At 53.3% G+C, this 16,632-nt stretch overlaps 1 protein-coding gene and 1 non-coding gene across 9 annotated transcripts in view; both read right to left on the bottom strand.

The window, feature by feature from the left end:
- The window catches only part of POLR3E (RNA polymerase III subunit E), a 29,499-nt gene extending 13,395 nt beyond the window's left edge, over positions 1-16,104 (bottom strand). For 4 of the 8 annotated variants that reach the window (XR_012035584.1, XM_072836135.1, XM_072836140.1 and 1 more), the window contains exons 1-9: positions 15,951-16,104; positions 10,598-10,670; positions 9,225-9,275; positions 6,834-6,911; positions 6,009-6,124; positions 5,528-5,610; positions 2,984-3,091; positions 2,401-2,450; positions 577-696 (exon numbers count right to left, since the gene is read on the bottom strand). Coding sequence is in view for 7 of the 8 variants with exons in the window: in XM_072836135.1 (XP_072692236.1) it covers positions 577-696; positions 2,401-2,450; positions 2,984-3,091; positions 5,528-5,610; positions 6,009-6,124; positions 6,834-6,911; positions 9,225-9,275; positions 10,598-10,633 (642 nt within the window). In the remaining variant the exon portion in view is untranslated. Of the gene's footprint in view, positions 1-576; positions 697-2,400; positions 2,451-2,983; positions 3,092-5,527; positions 5,611-6,008; positions 6,125-6,833; positions 6,912-9,224; positions 9,372-10,597; positions 10,671-15,214; positions 15,350-15,370; positions 15,505-15,950 lie in introns of those variants that run through there. The other 4 variants (XM_072836138.1, XM_072836139.1, XM_072836136.1 and 1 more) reach the window with 4 other exon arrangements.
- Positions 16,105-16,273: 169 nt separating this feature from the next.
- TRNAL-AAG (transfer RNA leucine (anticodon AAG)) lies at positions 16,274-16,355 on the bottom strand. Its single transcript has one exon. It is a non-coding gene; the product is annotated as a tRNA-Leu (tRNA).
- Positions 16,356-16,632: the final 277 nt, after the last annotated feature.

The raw sequence follows: 16,632 nt of genomic DNA, 5'->3' as shown, positions 1-16,632 counted from the left end.
TTCGATGTCCGATTCTAAGGCTCTGCCAACACCAATCTCTTTTAGGAGGTTCCAGAGATCAGGAGTTGCTGTTCCCTGCCCCCCACTAGAAAAATGTTGGGGAGGCCTAGGGCATCTTTGGGTTCAGCTCAATTGCTTCCCTTACTTGATGCAGCTTCAAGGATTAGGTTCTAAGCCAGCACACGAGATGGAAACCTAGTAAAAAGCATGCCTGGCAGATACACGGTGAACTCAGCCAGTGGCCGAGGGCCGGTTCTCCACGGAGCACCTTCATTCAGGATCCATGATGCATAAAGCTAAGTAAGCCCCACCCAGGGGGTGGCAAGATGCTCACATTGAGAGCCTAAGGGATGTCAAAATCCCTGACCCAGGAAACAGCCGACTCGTTTCCCAATCTCCTGCTCCCCCCGGGACACATGCTAAGTGGACCAGCTGTCCACCAGACTTTATCCCCTCTTGCTGGCCTACCACCAAGTGGCCCTCACTGAACACGAAACCAGTTCAAGATGAGCCACTGAGGCCACACAGAGCCCCGGGCTTCTCTCCCAGGCCCGCACCTCAGGGACCCTGGCTCACCCTCAGGCCATAGTAGTGCAGGTGCACCCAGGGCTCTTCAGCATGCTTCTTCTGCAGGAACTCGTAGGACTGCACACGGCGCTGGCGGGCCTGCTCGGACTCTGGACGCGAGAACCGCACCTGGGAGGGGGGCGTGGCCTCAGGCCCGGGACCCATCCTGGGCTGCTGTCCCAAGTCACCAGGGACACCGGAGAGCCCCACACCACTCCCACCTCCCCATTTCCCGACACAGATCTCTTAAATTCAGTTCCAACCACATCCCTCTCTGTGACTTGCTGACACAGGCCAGGGAGCAGCTTTCTTTTGCTCCTGCCTGCCCAGTGCCCAATCCATTTCCACTGCCCCTGGTAACAGGACCCCCATTTTCTTTGGGGAAATGCCCAGGTCCCCCTCAGTTCAGGGGAGCAGATATCCCTCCCCTGCCCCCACCCCCACACACATTCCCAGCCACAGGAGTGGGCACGTGACTCAGACCTGGACAATCCGAGCACCAAGTCCTCTTAGCCACAGGGGCTGGTTCAGGGTTGGCCAAGCCAATGAGTCCAGTCTGGGACTTTAGTTAGAAGTAATGAGAAAGAAGTTTCTTTTCCCCTGGGGTCTTGGAAGCTGGGAGGATGTGAGCCTGGAGCTGGGACAACTCTGTACCACTGGGGACAGACACCCTGCCTGAGAAAGAGGCCAAAAGAGGAAGGCAGAACCTGGAGATGGAGATGGAGAAACCAGGTCTCGATGACAGAGTCTGAGCACCTGAATCCAGCCATACCTGAAGCTACCCCTCAACTTTTCAGTAACAGAAACCAATACAATCCATTTTGGGCTCATGCCAGGTAGATTGGGGTTTCTGTTGCTTAGAGTCCAGATGGAACCAAGCCCTGACACCTCTCTTATGAAGGGCACCTGCATAGGGGCATTGGCTGGATTATAGAACCCTGGGATTTTTTTTTTTTTTTTAAGTAGGCTCCATGCCCAACAGGGCCTTGAACTCAGGACCCTGAGAGCAAGAGCTGCACATTCTACTGACTGAGCCAGTCAGGTGCCCCAGAATCCTGGGATTCTATATGCGTCCTTTAAAGTTCATAGGCCAGTTGAGTCCCTGAGAAGGGAAGGAGGGCTCTAAGATCATTCAACAAGCTACTGAGGGAACAGGGTGAGCACCCCCCCCACACACACACTGGTTAGGTCGGGATCCGCCCGACCTAAGGATATGCAAAGGCTCACAACTTAAGCCACGTCTATATGCCATCTGTGTCACTATTTGAGCATTCTTTCTTAAATACTCATTTTTAACCTACATAATCGTACACAGTGGAAACTCTATAAACCATAAAAGGAAGGTCAATATTCTTCTAACAATGTCTGAAACATAGAAATAAGTATTAAGATAGAAACGTTCCATCTGCGTACCACTGGAAAGACAAAATTACGTGGTTCATGAACATGGGGTTTGGCCCCACTAGGACATGGGCTTCATGGCAAAGACTGTGTGGGTTCACTGGACCTCCTAGGCCCTGGTTCCTCCTCCCAGGCAATTCCAATTCCAGCCAAGCCCCAGGGTCCCAACTCTACAGAAACCCCAGGCTGCTGTCCTGTGTACAGCTAGGGTAGCTCAGCGTGGACAGAGGACAGGTTATCCCTCCAGGCTGCCCAGCAAGCAGGCTCTGAAGGATCAGACACTGTTGCAATATCTGTTCCACCCCCAGACCTGGGGTCTGCATAGATCTTCCCATCCCTTGCAGCCTGCAGGCAGCTGACCTATATATAAAGCCGGCCCCACTGTCCCCCTAAGCTGTACCCTCCCTCTTCTCGGGGCCAGAGCTCACTCACCGTGATCTGCTTCACATCTTCTTCTGCCTCATCCTGTGAAGAGTCTCCTGCTGTAAGAGAAAGCAGACTCTTCTTATAGCCTCTAATGGAGCCCCCAACTCCCCAGAAAGCCTCATGCAGGGGGATCTGCAAATTCTCCTTCTAGACAAAGGTGGTTGCACAAGTCTGCGGTTCTCAGTTGGGGGCAAGTTTGTCCACCAGGGGACACTTGGAAATGCAGGAAATCATTTTTGGTTGCCAAAACTATGGATGTGAGTGCTCCTGGTATCCAGTGGGTAGAGCCCAGGGATGCTGCTAAGCATCCTGGAATCCATCCCTCTGCAGTTAATTTTTTTTTTTAAAGATTTTATTTATTTATTCATGAGAGACACACAGAGAGAGGCAGAGACACAGGCAGAGGGAGAAGCGGGCTCCATGCAGGGACCCCAATGAGGGACTTGATTCCTGGACTCTGGGATCACACCCTGAGCCAAAGGAAATGCTCAACAGCTGAGCCACCCAGGCATCCCCCTCTGCAGTGATTTTTTCCATGACCAACCCATCCCGCCAAGAAGCAGACAGACAGAAGGGCCCCAGAGCTCACCCTCATTGGCAGCCTCCCTCTCTCGGTGCTTGGCGTCTGCCTTATCCAGGTAGGAGAAGCTCGGCCGAAGCTGCAGGATGCCATGTAAAGGCGTCAGGTGAAGCTCACCTGGCAGAGGAAGAAGGGCTTGGACCTGACTCTAGGAACTAGGGCTAGCCCACCCATCCCATCCTGGCCTTGGCCTGCTGCCAAAACAACCTCACCTCTGCTCTAGCCCCCAGTCCCAGAGCCTTGGGACCACTGGGAATGTGGCCATTCCCAATCCCACCTGGCCCTGAGGATGCAGTAAGCACACAATGGCATATACCTAGAGCATTCTGCTCAAAGCTGCTTCTTTAAGCCTTTAAGGCCTTCCCAACCCCGGTCACCACCACCTCCCTGCCAGTAGCTCACTCTGGCACACACAGGGCAACTCTTCCAAACACAGCCTGCTCTTCCTACCAGGCCCTTGTCAGACAAATACCAAATGATTTCACTCATATGTGGAATTTAAGAAACAAAAGAATGGGGGAAAAAAAGCACACACACAAAAAACCAGACTTGGGGCTCCTGGCTGGCTCAGTCTATAGAACATGTGACTCTCCACCTCTAGGTTAGGAGTTTAAGCCCCACATTGGGTGGGTGTGGAGCCTACTTAACAAAACAAAACAATCACAGAACCCACAGACTCTTAACTACAGAGAACAAACTGATGGTCACCAGAGGGGAGGGGGGTGGGGGATGGGTAAAATAGGCGATGGGGAGTCAGAGCACATGTATCACAATGAGCCCCGAGCCAGGTACAGAATCACTGAATCACTCCATTGTACGACAGACACGAATATAACACTTTGTTCATTAAAACGGAAGTAAAAAAATTTAAAAAAAAATCATCTTCTCACTCTCCATATAATAATAATTTCCAGAAATGTTAAACAGTTTTGTATAAAATTAAACTTTAAATACTAGAAAAAAAATTCTAGGATGGGAGAAAGAATCCTAAAGAACAAGACAGGACAGGCATGGCTACAGAAAAATACAATCACGTTGGGAAGATGGGAAAAGTCCTGCAGATGGATGGTGGGGACGGTGGTACACCAACTTGAATGCCCTCAATGTCACTGAACTATATATACACTTAAAAATGGTTAAAATGAGGGGTGCCTGGGTGGCGCAGTCAGGTAGGTGTCTGACTGGGTTTCAGTTCAGGTCGTGATCTCAAGGTTGTGAGGTCAAGCCCCGTGTCAGGCTCTGTGCTCAGCACAGAGTCTAAGATTCTCCTCTTCCTCTGCCTACCCTTACCCACCCTCCTGGGAGTGTGCACTCTCTAAAATAAAGAAATCTTTTTAAAAAAGTATATTTAACAATAAAAAATAGTTAAGAAAAATGAATGGCCCTAGTTGCAAGATGTGAGACACAGACGCAAAAAAGAAAGATATTTATCTGATAATACTTTTGAGTCTATTCTAGTTTGTTTCCTAAGTGTTCAGATTAGCTTTACTTATTGTTTTATGAACTCTACACTTACTTTCAATGCTTTTACGGAGATATAATTCACGTGCCATGCAAAACTCACCCATTTAAAGCATACTAGTCAATGTATTTTAATATGTTCCTGGAGTTGTACAACCAGCACTATAGTCAATTTAAGAACATTTCAGGGGCACTGGGGTGGCTCGGCTGTGTTCCGCTCTTGATTTCGGCTCAGGTCATGATCTCAGGCTCCTGAGATTGAGGCCCTGCGCTGGGCTCTGCACTGGGCATGGAGCCTGCTTGGGATTCTCACTCCCTCCACCCCCCAAAGAACATTTTTGTCTCCCTAGATAGAAACCCTGAACCCATCCTCAGTCATTCCCCATTCCATATTCCTCCCAGCCACAGGCAACTACGACCTGCTTTCTCTACAAACTTGCCTCTTTAGGACACTTCATATAAATGGACTCAGAATATGTGGCCTTCTGTGAATGGCTTTTCTCACTGAGCATCACATTTTCAAGGTTCATGCATGCTAGAGGATGTAGGAGTACTTCATTCCTTCACGTGGCCAAGTAACTTTTAATGGCATGGCACTGTGCAATCCAGGCATCAGCTGACAGAACTGTTTCACTATTATGCTTCTATGATACATCCATGTACAAGTTTTTGTGTGGACAGACATTTTAATTCTCTAGGGTAGATGCTAAGAGTAAAACTGCTCATGCACAAGCACCTTGTTTTGTTTTTTGGGGGGCGGGGGGGTTTGAGAAGGAGGAAGAGGGAGAGAGAGTGCACGATCAAGTGAGTAGGGGGAGTTAGGCTGTGCCTATGTCCCAGGAGGACAATGACCTTGGAAGCAGCATCTCTATCAGGTCAAGATCCAAAGCCAGAAATCCTCAGAAGTGGCCTATTCCAGCGCCCTGACAATGTCACTTCCACAACCAGCCTGGCCCCTATGGGTGTCCGGTATTCGGAGAATAGCAAGCTGAGTACCAGGCTAGAGATAGCCCACCCCATCCCAGCCCCCATCCTGCTTCCCTCCAAGCAGCCTCCAGGAGCCACAGCAGCCTGGCTGCCCAGTGTGGGTACCTTGCCGGTAGAGCGCAGCAGCGTAACGGGCTGTGTTACTAGTGCTCTGGGAGGAACAGAACGTCTGCTTGTCCATCAGCTTCCTGGGAGCATGGGGAGAACAGAAGTCAAGGGGAAGGAAGCTCCAATCTCAAAGCACAGCAGGGATACCCCTCTCTACCCCAGACACCTTCCAAAGTTCAACACCCAGGGACAGGGCGCAAGGCCCCACCTCAGCATGTGCGAGCCTCAGGAGGGAAGCTGGGGAAGAGAAAACTCAAGACCTGGTTTGTGGCCCAGGGACAAGTAGTAGGTCAAGCCCCCACCCCCATCAAAGGAGACATTTGCCACGGGGCAGCGTTGCACCAGACCCAAGCATGTGAAATTGGGACTCTGGGAGGGAGCCTGGCAATGAGGGACAAGGGCCTTGGTGTCTTACAGGCCTTTGGAAGGCTCGGATCGGGGCCCGTCAGAGCTTGGATGCTGGACCCAGGGAACTCACGAGGAGTAAGTGCTGCTGTCGTCCGCGCAGGCGCCGTCCACATTGAGTGCAATCTGCTCCCCTTTGCTGCGGCAGTAGTTGGGGTTTAGGGTATCAATGGCCATCTCGAGTTCTACCTGCAGGCAACGAGCACCCCCCAGCATGAGCGACTCAGGACCCCAAAGTCCTGCCCAGAAGCAGGCCCGACACATGTCCCGCAAGGGCCCCTGGGTTCAGTCTACATCAAAGGCCACAAATCCCCGCCCCCCCCCCCCAAAAGGCCACAAATCCCAATCCTAACAGAAAGGCTAGGGTGCTATTTGGGGGGCAGGGAGGTCATGCAGTTCTGTTTGTCCTCCCTATTCTATCCTCCAAAATCTACATTAGGTGCCAACATTTAAAATTCAAGGGAGTTTCTCATAAATATTTTCATTTCCAACTTTTCTTGAGAAGTCAGTGCAATGGGAACTGGCAACGGGAGGCTGGAGCTGCAGCCACTCCCCTGCCCCCCCCCACCCCTGGACAAGGCACAGCTCCAGTTCTCCCCGCCAGTGTCACCCCATCCCTCTGAGGCACTAGATTTTCCACTGTACCAGAGCTGCTGGGAACACAAGCCCCCATTTCCTCTAACTCATCTCCAGCCTTATTCTCTCCTGGCCTCTCTGGAGTTGCTTACCCCCTTTCTTTCTGGAAACTTTCCTTTTTGAGCTTTCCAGGCTCTGCAAGCAACTCGTTCTCCAACTGCTCCTTCTCTGGGCTTCTAGTCCCCAAGGGCCTGTTCACTTCCATCAGCCCCCACCTGTGCCACCCTTCCCCTCCTCTACCTCCATCAGAGGGCAGCCCCACCTTCTGCTGCTTGGGCTTAATCTTGGCGGAGAGGTGTGGAATGTCATCGTAGGTCATCGAGGCTGGACGCACAGGGTACTGGGAAGGAAGAGAGCCGTTAGCTACCCGCCCAGCCTACCCCAGTGTTGGGCTCAAAGGCTCCACCAAGAATCAATGCCAAGCAGAGACCAGAGTCCTTGCTGGTCCCCATCTGTGTCCCCTTCATGCTGGCTCCATCCGCTTCCTTCCGAAAGGCAATCTGCAAAGGTCTCTGACCTCCGAGGGACAAACCCAAGTTTAGGAACCCAAAGAGGCCTCAGCACACAGAACCCTGCCCTGGAGGCAAGAGGAAGGATCCGCCATCTTGCTGCTAGTTAGACCACCCATCCAGGTGGAGATGGAGGGGACACAAGGCCATGCACGGGAAGCACAGACCGATGACCTGCCCGGTGATGTGCTGTGGCTGAAGGTGGGTGATGAGTATGTGCGAATGTATCATCCCAGTCTTTCTCTGCTGCCCTGTAAACTTTGCCGTAATAAAAAGCTGCCACTGATCCACTCAGAGAGTCCCTTCTGGGCCTCAGTATCACCATGCGTGAAGTTGTTTTCATGTCACACTTGGATATACTGCTCTGATGTCACTTCTTCACTCTGAACACATGGAGATATCTTCCCCCATCAGCCCTTACCGGGCACCTTTCCTTTCTTCTGCACCAAACTATGAGGTGGATGGATGAGTCATGGTTTGGACCTGCCCTTGACAAGCTGTGGCACCTGTACCATGACAGCCTCTGGAGTCTGCTGGAAGTGTGGCAGTGCACAGAGTAAATCCTCTGTGTGAGAGCCCTTTCTGGCCAGCTCCATTCCAGCCCAAGGCAATGGAGATTTCCCAAAAGCTCACTCAACTAGCAACACAGTGACTCCCCCTTGCTTCCTGGGCTGGAGCTTAGGGCAGCGGTAGGAGAAATAGTCTGGGCCTGAAAAGGGCCTGGGCGGGGATAGGCTTGCACACAACAGTCAGGAGGCCCCTGGTCTGCCAAGATCTGGGGCAGCCCTGTAATCTCCTGATCTTGGGATGGGACGGGTGGTGGTAAAGGGCAGAGGTTCTGGAACCAGGCCTGGGTTCTGATCCCAGCTCTGCCCCTTGCAACTTGTGTACTTGGGCTGGCTCCTTGCTCACAGGGCTGCTAGGACAGGGAAGAAGGCAAAGAGAGTGGACACTGACCCAGGGCCTGGCTCACAGAGAACACATATTGGGGGGGGAGGGGTGTGAAACCATCACCGTGACCACCAATCAGTTCCCCATCATTTTGCAGCCAGACAAGGAAGCAGGTTGGGAAGGCCTGAAGGACAGACCTCCAGCCCCACAGCCCATAAAGGCAGACCTCAGGGGCGGGGGCAGGAGGAGGATGCTGGGTCTCTTCCCAGCTTACATATGGAGCACCACCACTGTTGCCCTGTCCCAGGCCCTGTGCACAAGTTACCAGATTCCCTGTGCCGCCTCACCTTCTCATAGGCAACATGAAGACAAAATACTTAAAATTATAACCTCATTATTGAAGCGTAAACTGGGGCAAAAGAGTTTGTCCGTTCCTCTAAATGTTATATACTAGATCCAGCAATTCCGCTCCTAGGGATATGCCCAAGAGAAATGAAAACACCTGTCTGCACAGAAACCTGTACGGGATGTTCACAGTAGCACCACTCATGAAAGCCCAAAGTGGAAACACCCAGACACCCACCAAGGCGTGGATAATCAAAATGTGGTGTATGTATCCAGGCAGTGGGATACTACTTGCCCACAGAAAGGAATGAGGTGCTGATACATGTTACAACATGAGTGAGCTAAGAAGTCACCTATGCCATGATTCCATGTACATGAAATGTCCCAAACAGGCAGATCCATAGAGCGAGAAAACAGGCTAACAGTTGCCTCAGAATGCAGGTAGGAAGGGGGACAAAATTCCCCTAAAACAGACTGTGGAGCTGAGCTCCAGGCTGGGCCGTGTTCTGAGCACTTTAGCACAGATTCATCCACCCCCACAGGGACTCTACAGGGCAGGCAGCGTTACCGCCACCATTTTGCAAATGAGGAAATGGAGGTATGGAGAGCTTCAGGACCTGGCCGAGGCTCACAGCTAAGTCACAATGGAGATGGAACTGGGCCTCCACACGTCTACCCATCCCCAGAGCCCAAGCTTTAACCACAACATTGCTCTGCCTCTCATAGCTGCCCTGGTTTTCCCATCTTCGAAGTGAGACTATGCACCTGCCCACCCACAAAAGCCAAGAGAACCACCTCGTCCTACACTTTGGGCCCCAAACCCTAAGCAAGGCTGAGGTTTCCCAGGCCCCCTCACCCACCACCCCAACGCTCAAGGGGCACCCTTCGTCCTCTGCTCTCATCATTACCTGAAACAGATAGAGCTTCTCTGCCAGACTTTTGGCCAAGTACACGTCGATCTGGGAAAAAGGGAAGAAGACTTAAACAGGAGACAGAACCCGGTGCCTGCCCCGGCATGTCCCTGCTCCTTGGATGTCAGTCAGGGGTCGTGGCTCCTAGAGGCAGTGTGGGGGAGGAGGCAAGAGCTCAGCTACTGCTAGAAACAGAAGGAGTCTCCAGCCTCCCTCTCTACAGCTCCCAGGGCGACCAGGATAAGAGCTCCTGGTCCCTTCCTAGGCCTACTATAACCCAATAAAAATGTACTTCCCTGAGGCCGCTCAGATCAGGATGTATCCTAGAGCCAGATTAAATGCTTTTCCAACGAGGCCAGGGTAGAGGAGAGCTTACCCACTTGCCTGCGCTTCCTCCCTGTGCCCTCTGCCACCTACCCTGGATTGACCTGTCACATCATCTTAAGGTGGTCTGCAAGCCCCTCTAAGAATGATCTGACCCAACTCTCCTCCTTCTCAACACTAACCACCCCTGCTTTGCCCCACCATGCAGCAGTTTACCTCCCTGCTTCCCTGCTCTTCAGATGAACCATGTTCTCTCCCCCAACCAGGCCTTAAGGAGGAGTAAAGGGCATCAGCACAGGTGAAGGGCATTCTAGGTGGTTGGGAGCAGTATGTGCAAAGGCCCAGTGGCTCTAGGATATGTCTGGATCTGGGCCAACTCTGCAACTACCTCCCCACCATCTGTATCTTGAGACCCCATCTTTGTCAGTCTTGCCCACAGATCTTAAGTTTTCCAAAGGCAGGATGCTGCCTTGCTCACTGTTGTCATAGCCCCCAGCACATAGTGGATCCAGTGAACAACTACTGAATGACTTCTGGGCAGGCCCAGGAAGAAGGGAGAGCTGTCAAACCCATTCATTCAATGAATAGTCACTGAGTATCTACTAAGTGACAGGCACTGAACTTGGCTTTGTAGGCACAATGGTAAAAAACAAAATCTCTCCCTCGTGAAGCTTATGTTCCAATGGAAGGAGATTATGTCTAGGGGATGGGGAGTACTGTGAGCAAGCACAGAGCATGGCCAAGGTAAGGGGCTTGAAGGGGCCAAGGAGGATGTACAGGAGAGCACCACATGAGGCGGGGGGGGGGGGGGTAGTGAGAAATGCTGGATCAAGGATTGGGAGAAAGGGAAGGGTTATCTGCAGGCAGTTATCTAGAAGAAGAGGGTTCCATGCAGAGGGAACAGCTTGTGTTAGGGGACCCTGGGATGCCAAAAGATGCCAGGCCGGCCTGAAGATGAAGGAAGGGCCACAGTCCCACTGCCTAAAGCCCTGGGCCGGGGCACTCCTCCCTGGTAGCCCCAGCAGAGGGTGGGAAGCAGCAGTTACCTCCTGTACGACTGGGTCATCCTCTTCATTGGCCATACTAGGGGGAGCCAGCCGCACGATCCTCAGACTCAATCTGCAAGGGAGAGCAAGAGGCCTGAAACAAATGTCAGTCAGCCACACCGCCAACACCCCTGGGTGCCACCTATGCTGCAACAGGCCCTGCTCTGGGAGAGGAGAGCCTGAGATAAACAGAACCTGACCTTCTTCCTATGCCTTTCCTGGAGTCAACACAGACAGCCAATTCTATACCTCCACTGGCCAGAATCTAACAAGGAGAAACCACCAGAGGGTGCAAAGAGGTGGACCCACAGCAGCACGTATCGGCTGCACCTGTGGGGAAATACATGACCAGCTTTAAGGGTCTTTTGACCACTCACAAAAAAGAGGTCACTGCCAGGCAGGAGGATGGAGACTGGCTGGTCTACAGCCATGATGAAAACCTTGAGTACCAACTGGGGGCCATAAAGGGCAAGTGTTAAGAAACTTGCCCAACAGGAAGAGCAGGGAGTCCCAAGGCTTTCCAGGGGGACTGTCTCTGGTATCTGACTTTTAAGCAAACTTGAAGCTCAACTCTGTGTGAGAGGATTCTCCTGTTTTGTGTGTGACACAAAATGACCCTCTTCCCAGATTTTACTCAACACAACCCTGCAAGGAGGCTTGGGTGTCCCCACTTTCTAAGGGGAGCTGCAGGGATGGTGTGCATGGCTAGCCAGAGAGCAAGCCAGCCGATGGCCCGGGATTCCAAGCCAGGCCAGGTAACAGCTACAGGTAGGGGAGCTCAGAGGGAAGGAAGAGCCTTCCTGCTGGGGAAGACAAGGGGGCATCTGGGCTGAGCCCTGAAGGACAGAAGGATCTGGACAGGCCATGACTCCTGAGAGCAAGAGGGACCCCAGGTGACTGGCTATACCTCAAGTACCTGGAGGGGAGAAGGCTGCAGGTCTCCTCGGCAGAGGGGAACTAACTCACTCAGGCTGACTCTTATTCCCGCAGGGAGAGGATGTTCATGTGGGTACCTCCGGAAGCAGCCCCCAGACCCCTAATTTCTGGTAAGACCATCATGATTTGTCTTATCTACTTAACACCTGAGTTATTCAATATTTAAAAGGGCCTAATACCTTCACCATGGGTGGGGCTCAAGGTCATCTAAGCCCTCTGCCTGCGGTGTACCACCTGGAATCACTTGGCGCATTCCAGATACGTATTCCAAACTCAGACGGCTCAGCCCCAACACTAGCCTCGTCCCCGATGCCTGTTCCCCTCACCCCACACCAGAAACTCCTGTCAGTTCCACCCTTAAAGGATGTCTGAAGTCCAGCCACCCCCACTGTCACCGCCCCAGCCCCCATCCAGACGGCTCCACTGCCTGCCTGTACCACAGCAATTACCAGAATGGTCTCCCTGCCTCACCTGAGGCCCTACGATCTTTGCCCAACCCCACAGCCAGTGCCAGTGATCCCCTGAAAGTCACATCAGCTCGCCATGCCTCTGCCTTTGAGGACCTCCCGTCCGGCCCAGGACAGAAGCCCGTCTTTATGACTCACCTGCTGCCACCACCACCCCTTTACCTCTCAGACCTCCTCTCCCACAGGCATCCTTCCTCTCCCCCAACCTCGGGCCTTGGCAACCGCTCTACTCTGAGAGCCTCATGGCTCCCTCCCTCACCTCTTCCAAGGTTTTGCTCAAATGTCACCTTGTCACAAGACCTTCCCTATCTACCGTATCCAAAATTGCAATACCCTTCTTCAATTCCCTTCCCGGGTCTGGTTTTCCCCAAAGCACGCATCACCACCCGACAGTTATTATTTTGTCCCCACCCTCACTGCCAGTAAGTTACACGAAGGCAGAGATTCTGGTCTATTTTGTCCCTTGCTGTACCCTCCTTACCCCACAGCAGGCACTCCCTACACACCTGTTGTCTGAATAAATAAGCCACAGGAAGGCTATTTAATAGGGAGCTACCAAAGATTTTTGAGTGGAGGAAGATGTGGAGGGCCCAAGAAGGTAAAACTAGAGGGAAGATGCTACCTCAACAGTGACGGCTTGAAGACGATAAAAATCAGAAGCCTGAGACTGACAGTTTTAGGTTCCTGCTCTGGCCCAGACAGAGGGTGATGGATGACAGAGCCCCAGACCCCACCCCATCTGCACTGGCCACCAAGCACCACAGTTGGAGGTCAAGCACCTAGATCCTCTGTGCCTGGCTCTGTGGACAACTAAGAGACCAGGGACTTATACACGAGTCAGGGAACAGGTCATATATGAAGAGGTGTGCCCTGGGAGGTTCCCCAGACACGATCATTCCTGAGCAACTGGCTTTCTCAGCTACTGTTGGGCTCTGCTAACCTCTCCCTAGTCACTGAGGAGCTCAGGGAGGATGGGATCCCTGGGGCCCCTGCTCCTCCTCCAGCTGGCACATGTGACGGGGGTAACAGGGCTCTCGCTTCCCTTCATCCTCCCAGCCGACATCAACCAACCAGGTAGCTTTCCAACTTTTCAGCCCAAGGCCTATACTAAGAAATCCACTCCATATAAATGACTCAGAACATAGACACAATTATGTAACTAAGCTAAGGTTTCAAACAACCATAACAGTCCCTACTATCCGTGATACAGTGTTGTTTTCGACCTCCACTCATTAAAATTAAACACGCTGGTTACAATCCCTCAAAGTGATTTCACATCCCACCAGCAAAACTTTTTTTTAAAGTAATCTCTATGCAGAACATGGGGCTCAAACTCACCACCCCGAGATCAAGAGCTACATGCTCTACCGACTGAGCCAGCCAGGCACCACTCACTAATAAATCTTGATGCATGATTAAAAAGTACTGCTCCAACAAGTCTCCCTGGCATTCCTCTTTTCTCCCTCCAACCCTCCCAGAAACAGCCAGAGTTGTCCTTGCGAAAGAGTAAATCATATCATTCTCCTGCTCAAAACCCTTCACCTGCCACATAGGATAAAACCCAAACTTCTCTCTATGGCCTCAAGGCCCTGTAAGACCTTGTCCCTGCCTTTCCCCTCACCATCTACATAGCCAGGTAGCCACCTGCTGGACCTCCAAGAGGCTAGGCCCCAGTCTGTCTCAGAACCTTTGCAAGTCATCTACTTCTCCCAAGGCTTTTCAAAGCTGGCTCTTTTTCCTTAGATATCACCACCACCACCCCCTCCAGGAGAGAGGTTCCCCTGATGCCCATCTTCAAGAGCTCCCCCGGTCAACCGGCTCCCAGTCACTACCACCTCTCCCTGTTTTCTTTCTTTCGTGGTTCTTACCATAATCTGCAACTAGCTAGTCTATGTGTGTTTGTGTTGTCTGCCTTCTGCACTAGAATGTAAGCTCCACAGGGGCCTCTCAGTTACTTCAACCATAAAGTGGAGATGATTACGCTTTACTTCATCAAGTTGTTATAAGGATTATTATCTCTTTTTAAAATCCATGCTGCTCTCCCAATACCTAGAACAGTGCCTGGCATGAAGCAGACACTCAATATAGGACACAAAGAATAATGAAATAAATGAACGTGTGGAATCAGGCAGTTACAGACCATTTACCCAGTGAGCCTAACTCAGCCCCATCCAGACACTGGTGGACTCATGGTTTGTGTCTTATGGACACTTGAGGAACAGACAGGGGCTGTGGCCAAGGCAGCAGCAGACCTCCTGGCCATAATGTACTCTGTGGCAGTGACCATGGCCTTGAGCTCATGAAATTTCCCCCAGCGGGGAGCTGTCAACAAATGGAAAGGAGACAAGGACGCCAGGTAGAGCTAAGAAGGGGTACAGAGCAAAGGAAATACCTGAATGCCCCACCTGGGTGCATCCCTGTGCACCTAGGGATCTAACCAGTCAGCCAATCAGAAATTCGGAGGCAACTCCAGAGGCTCTTTAGCTACTAGAGGGTGGACAAAGTACAGCAGGGTCAAGTCGAGAGGGTCTCAAGGCAAACAGTCTCAAGGCCTGGATTCTAGCTGCCTGTGAGCCTCTTGGGCAAGGCATCTCCCCACTCTGGGTCACCTCGGCTTTTACCTCCGTTAAAGACTTAGCCTGGAGAAACAGAACCAATTAACCCTTAACTGAGCATCAGACCCTACTCCAAGGACTTCACACTACCGTCACATTTCTCAACAGTCCTCTAAGTCAACATGCATCAGTCCCAATTAAGAAATGAGGGAACTAAGATTAAGGGAGTAGGTAATTTCACCCAAGGTCCCAGCACTGGAGAAGAGCAGAGCCAGGGGAGAAACCGGGGTCTGGCTGATGTCAACGATCCGGATTCTTAACCACTGTGCTGCACACCTCTCGAATAAAAGGCAGTATGGGATAGTGGTTAAGAGCCTGGACTCTCAAAACACAACTACACCGGTTCAAATCCCACCTCAACTACTTACCATCTGGGACCCACCTGGGATGGTTTCGTCTCAAGGGGTCTCGCTATTTTCATCCCTAAAATGGGGATAATAAAAGTACCAACCTCCCGCGAGGGCTGCGGCGAGAATTAGACAAGGTGGTAAATGTAACCTGCGGCGGGAGCTTTGCTATTTACTCGGCAACGTGTGTTTTCTTCCCAGGTCGGAGGAGGCGAGCACAACGCTGCCGAGCTGGGACGTGTCGCGTCTTACCTGAAGCCCTCACCACAAGCCTACGGGGTAGGTTAATTTTATTATCCCCATTTCACAGATGAAGCAGCTCTGGCGACTGCGAAGACCTCCTCTACGGCCCAACGACTGTAAAGCTAACACAAGTCAACGACCTTGCTGATGTGCCTGCCGGCTTACTCGACGTGCTTCCGGACACCTCCTCCAAGCGGCGTCGGGGCCCGATCCGCCGCCCGGCGCGGGCTCTCGGTGGCCTGAAGCGATGAATGGGCAGCGCCGGGCCCGGCCGGCGTCGGGGGCAGCGGCGAGGAGGGCGCCCGGGCAGGCTTGGGGACGCCCCCCGGCCCCGCAGGCCCGGCCGCGCCGTCCGGCGGGTGTCAGGCCCCCTTCTCACGCGCCCCCCGCGGCCATCGCCACCGGCCGCCGCGCTGGCGGGACCCGGCTGCCCTCGGACAGGTGCTCCCGCAGGAGGCCCGCCTGCGCCGGGCGGAGCAAGGCAGCTGGACCCTGAGTCAGCGCCGGCAGCCCTGCTGCGGCACCCCCGACTCCAGGGCCGGGCCGAGCTCGCAGAGCTGGGCCGGGTCTCCGGGGGGGAGCGGGCCCGGCTGCTCCTCCTTCCCGCCCGAGCCCCGGGAGGCCCCCCAGCCCCCGGGCTCGGCGCGGCGCGGGCCTCCCGGCCTACCCGGCAGCCCAGCCCAGGCCCACCTCGCGAGGGCGGCCCGGCTCCAACCGACGCGTGCGCTGCCTTCTCGGCACTCACCTCTCCGCGGGGGCCGTGCGCGGGCGGCGGCCACGGCCCAGGTACCCGCGGGCTGCAGAGGCGGCGGCGGCCCGGGTCTCCTCAGGCAGCGGCCATGTTGCCGGTGGAGAAACTCCAGCGGACACGTGGGGGGAGCGGGGCCGGGCCTCGCGCTTCCTTTTACCCACAATGCCCCGCCCCGGCGCGCGCGGACCCGCCCCCTCCGCCGCTCCATTCATGCGGGCCGCCCGCCCGGGCTGGCAGCAGGGGGCGCTGGTGACCCGGCAAAAGGGCGGAGAGCGGCCCGCTGCCGAAGCGGTAGGGCCAAAAAAACAAAAGCGTCCTGGCAGCGGTGGGATTCGAACCCACGCCCCCGAAGAGACTGGAGCCTTAATCCAGCGCCTTAGACCGCTCGGCCACGCTACCGTGCTACCGAGGGGGCCTTCCGGGAAGCTATTTAATACTTTCCGAGCAAATTTCATTAATGTTTCTCGCGTTTCGCTTGTTTTTGATAGATTTTGAATGTATCATGCGTCTAAAGGAAAATATTTCCTCTAATATCTACAGCCACATTTTTTTTTTTTTCCCACCCCGAACAGGTTTCAGAGCGATAAGCAGTTTAAGAATCCGTGTTCGGAGTCGGCTGTTGAGCCCGGAGACCTCGGAGCGGCCACGTATCCCCGGAGGAATCCTGGATTCCGGT

This window comes from Canis lupus, chromosome 8 (assembly GCF_048164855.1).
Source record: "Canis lupus baileyi chromosome 8, mCanLup2.hap1, whole genome shotgun sequence".
Taxonomy (NCBI): domain Eukaryota; kingdom Metazoa; phylum Chordata; class Mammalia; order Carnivora; family Canidae; genus Canis; species Canis lupus.
Note: the sequence above shows the minus strand (reverse complement) of the source record. Positions and strands in the feature narration are given on the sequence as shown.